The 4547-nt window shown below is 48.7% G+C and overlaps 1 protein-coding gene across 1 annotated transcript in view; it reads right to left on the bottom strand.

Moving 5' to 3' along the window:
• Positions 1 to 4547, bottom strand: part of LOC110335465 (cytochrome P450 4F22) — a 45685-nt gene that overhangs the window by 10696 nt on the left and 30442 nt on the right. Inside the window, exon 8 of the mRNA XM_021217649.1 lies at positions 1733 to 2000. Coding sequence (XP_021073308.1) covers positions 1733 to 2000 — 268 coding nt within the window. The remainder of the gene's footprint in view (positions 1 to 1732; positions 2001 to 4547) is intronic.

Here is a 4547-nt window from a genome sequence, read left to right as displayed (position 1 = left end):
AGGAGGAAGGAAGGAAGGAAGGAAGGAAGGAAGGAAGGAAGGAAGGAAGGAAGGAAGGAAGGAAGGAAGGAAGGAAATAAGTCATGGCCTGGTGTGCATTGGGAACAGAGACACGCAGATCTCTATTGTTGGCTGGACAACCAAACTGGATGAAATGGCAGGACTCCAGTCCTATGAAATTCCCTGTCTGAAGACAGTAAGTCATAGAGAAAGAGGAAGACACCAAACTTTCTGCTCTGGCTTGCCAAATCCAAATGTGCCTGCATAGGCACCCACACCCACACATACATACACATCACACACACAAATCCACATAAGAATGAGCTGCAGTTGAATGATAGAGCACTTGCTTCATATTCTTTATGCCTGGCTTCAAGTCTCAGAACTCCAGTGATAATAAAAGTAAGAGCATTTTGGCTGGAAGTTTGCTTGGTGGTTACAAGCACCTGCTGCTCTTCTAATGATCCTCGTTCGCTTCCTAGCATCTTGTGTGCAATGGCTTCCAACCACCTGTAACTCCAGGTATCTCCTGCCCTCTTCTGACCTCCACGGGCATCGGCACTGCATGCACATACCCATCAATACACACGGAATTAAAAACAAGAGTCTGCACCAGACCTACAAACACATTCTTGTCTACTTTAATGCATGAGTCGGAAGCAGACTGGCTGGGCATGGTGGTACACACGTCATCTCGCCGGCCAGGAGGCTGAGAGGGACTGGAGAGCTTAACGTCGAGGCCAGCCTGAGAACTGGAAAGGGAAAGGAAGGGGGTGGGGATACGTAGGATGAACTGGCGAGATGGCTCATCAAGTAAAGGCGCTTTGACACCAAGCCCAGTGGGCCTGCCTGAGTTTGACTCCTAGGACCAGATCCACAGGGTTGAAGGAGAAAGCCAACTCCTAGGGGTTGCCTTCTGACCTCCCACAGGGGCTCTGTAGCAGGCATGTCCGCCCCAGATACACACACACACACACACACACACACACACACATAAATCAGTACGACTGTTTTGTTTTCAGACAGGGTCTCAGTATGGAGCCCTGGCTGGGCTGTCCTGGATCGTCTTGCTTTACAGACTCCTCTGGGCCTAATTCACAGGACTCTGCCTGTCTCTCCCTCCTGAGTATTGAGATTAAAGGCATGTATCACCTGCTTGGCCAATCACTGTAATTAAAAAGGGTTGTTTTAAAAGAAAGAAGGGGGCTGGAGAGATGGCTCAGTGGTTAAGAACACTGACTGCTCTACTAAAGGTCCTGAGTTCAAATCCCAGCAACCACATGGTGGCTCACAACCATCTGTAATGGGATCCAATGCCCTCTTCTGGTGTGTTGAAGTCAGGAACAGCAAAAGTGCACTCACATACATGAAATAAATAAATAAACCTTTAAAAAAAAAAAAAGAAAGAAAGAAAGAAAGAAAGAAAGAAGTTGTGTTCGCGTCCATACAGAGCTTAACTGTTTGTACAACGGTTGTCCCAACAGGACTCATAGCCGACTTTCTTACGGATACAGGGCTGTTCCACAGGGCAAACCACGCGCTAGACTATAGTTACACGCTGGACATTAAATTAAAAGGACTGACGTACTCTGTTATGACATCTCCATGAGCCTACCCGCATTATGTATCCACCCCTTACAGTAATTCCCATGGCTTTTGAGCATCTTTTCAGCAGTAAGCGCAATTCCCAGCCGGCCTCTAGGGGCAGGAACCGGCTTCCACCAGTTCTCACCTTGGCCAGCAGCAGCACGTCTATGAAATCCAAGGTCTTGCCCTGCTTGGCCTTCAGCCATGCCTCGGCGCCCTGCTCGCGCAGCGCCCGCCGCCGCTCCTGTATGACTTCAGTGGTGAAGTTGTGCACCGTGTCGCAGGCCTGACGGAAGCGCCTCCCATCGGCTGTGAGGTAGTACATGAAGTCCAGATAGTGATGCAAGCGGTATTGGCGCCGCACCACCAGAGCGCTCAGTTCGATAATGGAAGAGATGTAATCGCTCATTCTCCTGCGGAGAGAAGGGCTGTGAGCCACCTGCGCGGCCCAGAGACACACTTGGAGCACAGAGTCCGTTGCATAACGACAGAGGCTTTATATTAACCTATTTTGTTATGTTTTAAAATTAGTTTTAGTTATGCGTATGCATGTTTGCCAGCGTGTATGTCTGTGCTGCATGCATGTGGACAGAGCCTGAAGAGTGTAAAAGGAAGTGTGGAAGTGTGAGCCACTGGGCTGGAGTTACAGATGATTGTGAGCTGCCATGTGGGTGTCTGGGACTGAACACTGAGCTCTCCAAGTATTCCTAATAGTTGGGCCACCTCCCCAACCTATGTATTTTCTTTTAAAATCTCTCTCTCTCTCTCTCTCTCTCTCTCTCTCTCTCTCCTGCTTGTGGACGTTGTACATCGTGGTGCGCACTAGGCTCCGCACCACGATGTACAACGTCCACAAGCAGTCTCTGTGTAGCCCTGGCTGTCCTGGAACTCACTTTGTAGACCAGGCTGGCCTCGAACTCAGAAATCCACCTGCCTCTGCCTCCCAAGTGCTGGAATTAAAGGCATGCGCCATTACACCCGGCTTTCAGGTGGCTTTTAACTGCCCATCCTGAGTGCTCCGAACTTAATTCCAGTCCTCTACAAGGCATTGTGTGCTTGTAACCACTGGATCATCTCTTCAACTCCGTACCTGCTTTTTTTTTTTTTTTTTTTAAGATTTATTTATTATATGTAAGTACACTGTAGCTGTCTTCAGACACTCCAGAAGAGGGCGCCAGATCTCGTTAAGGATGGTTGTGAGCCACCATGTGGTTGCTGGGATTTGAACTCAGGACCTTCGGAAGAGCAGTCGGGTGCTCTTACCTGGTGAGCCATCTCACCAGCCCCTGGTACCACATTTTTTTTTTTTTTTAAAGATTTATTTATTTATTATATGTAAGTACACTGTAGCTGTCTTCAGACACTCCAGAAGAGGGCGCCAGATCTCGTTAAGGATGGTTGTGAGCCACCATGTGGTTGCTGGGATTTGAACTCAGGACCTTCGTTAGAGCAGTCGGGTGCTCTTACCTGGTGAGCCATCTCACCAGCCCCTGGTACCACATTTTTTTTTTTTTTTAAAGATTTATTTATTTATTATATGTAAGTACACTGTAGCTGTCTTCAGACACTCCAGAAGAGGGCGCCAGATCTCGTTAAGGATGGTTGTGAGCCACCATGTGGTTGCTGGGATTTGAACTCAGGACCTTCGTTAGAGCAGTCGGGTGCTCTTACCTGCTGAGCCATCTCACCAGCCCCCGTACCTGCTTTTTTTTTCTAATTTTATTACACAAGACTAGAGATGGAGCAGAGGGCCATACATAAGAGACCCGGTGCTTTGAGCTGAACAACCGGCCCCATAACAAACATGGAGGCATGGACTGAACACTTTTTACGTGCCGGACAAACTGCCACATCATTTTATCCTTAGAACATCTCTCAAAGTCAGATATGTTCATCTTTGCCTTACAAAGGACTGGAGGTTGTGGCTCCTGTAATCCCAGGAGGTGGAACCAGGAGGATCAGGAGACCACCCTGGGTACGGTGTGAAGGCCTGTGTCAGAAATCAGGAGGAAGGGATAGAGGCGTGACGTGATGCAGCCCTTAAGAGCACATGCTGCTCTCCCAGGGGACTCGAGTTTGATTCCCAGCAGCCATGTTGGACCCCTCGTAGCTGCCTGTAACCCAGTTCCAGAGCCTCTGACAGCTCCAGGTTCTATAGGCACCTGCACTCGTGTGCACAGACACATAGCCATAGTAGTTAAAGATAGTAAGCTGTGTGTGTGTGTGTGTGTGTGTGTGTGTGTGTGTGTGAGTATGTGAGTGTGTGTGTGCGTGTGAGTGAGTGTGTGTGTGAGTGTGAGTGTGCGCACACGCGTGTGTGTGAGTGAGTGTGTGTGTGAGTGAGTGTGTGTGTGTGAGTGTGTGTGTGAGTGTGTGTGTGAATGAGTGAGTGTGTGTGTGTGTGTGTGCGTGAGTGTGTGTGTGTTTGTGCGTGAAGAAAAGGAAGTGGGACAAGGAAGGAGAAAGGGGGTAAGGATGAAGAAAATAACAATACAGAAAGAAGAGGAAGAAAAGGAAGAGGGATTAAGAGGGAAGAAGGGATAAGAAGGAGAGGAGGAGGGAGAAGAGAAAAAGAAAGGAGAACTATAAAATGAAAGACTGAGCTGAACATTTCTAGACTACACCCTGTCTGTAGAGAATGGGGAGAATAGCGCTTCCTGGGCATCTCCTAAGTGCCCAGACACCAGCGGGCCTTGGTCTGCTTGCCTAATTGTGTACTCATGTGGTTTTGTTTTGATTTTCTGTTTGTTGTTTGGTTTTGGCTTGCTTGCTTTTGAGATCAATTCTTATGAGGAGGCCCAGGAAAGCCTAGAACTCACTCTGCAACCTGGCCTTGACTCAAAGCAATCTGCACTGAGATCATGCGCCACCGTGTGCCACTGCACTGAGATCACGTGCCACCGTGTGCCACTGCACTGAGATCACGTGCCACCGTGTGCCACTGCACTGAGATCACGTGC

The sequence above is a fragment of the Mus pahari genome, chromosome 18, assembly GCF_900095145.1.
Source record: "Mus pahari chromosome 18, PAHARI_EIJ_v1.1, whole genome shotgun sequence".
NCBI classification, from domain to species: domain Eukaryota; kingdom Metazoa; phylum Chordata; class Mammalia; order Rodentia; family Muridae; genus Mus; species Mus pahari.
Note: the sequence above shows the minus strand (reverse complement) of the source record. Positions and strands in the feature narration are given on the sequence as shown.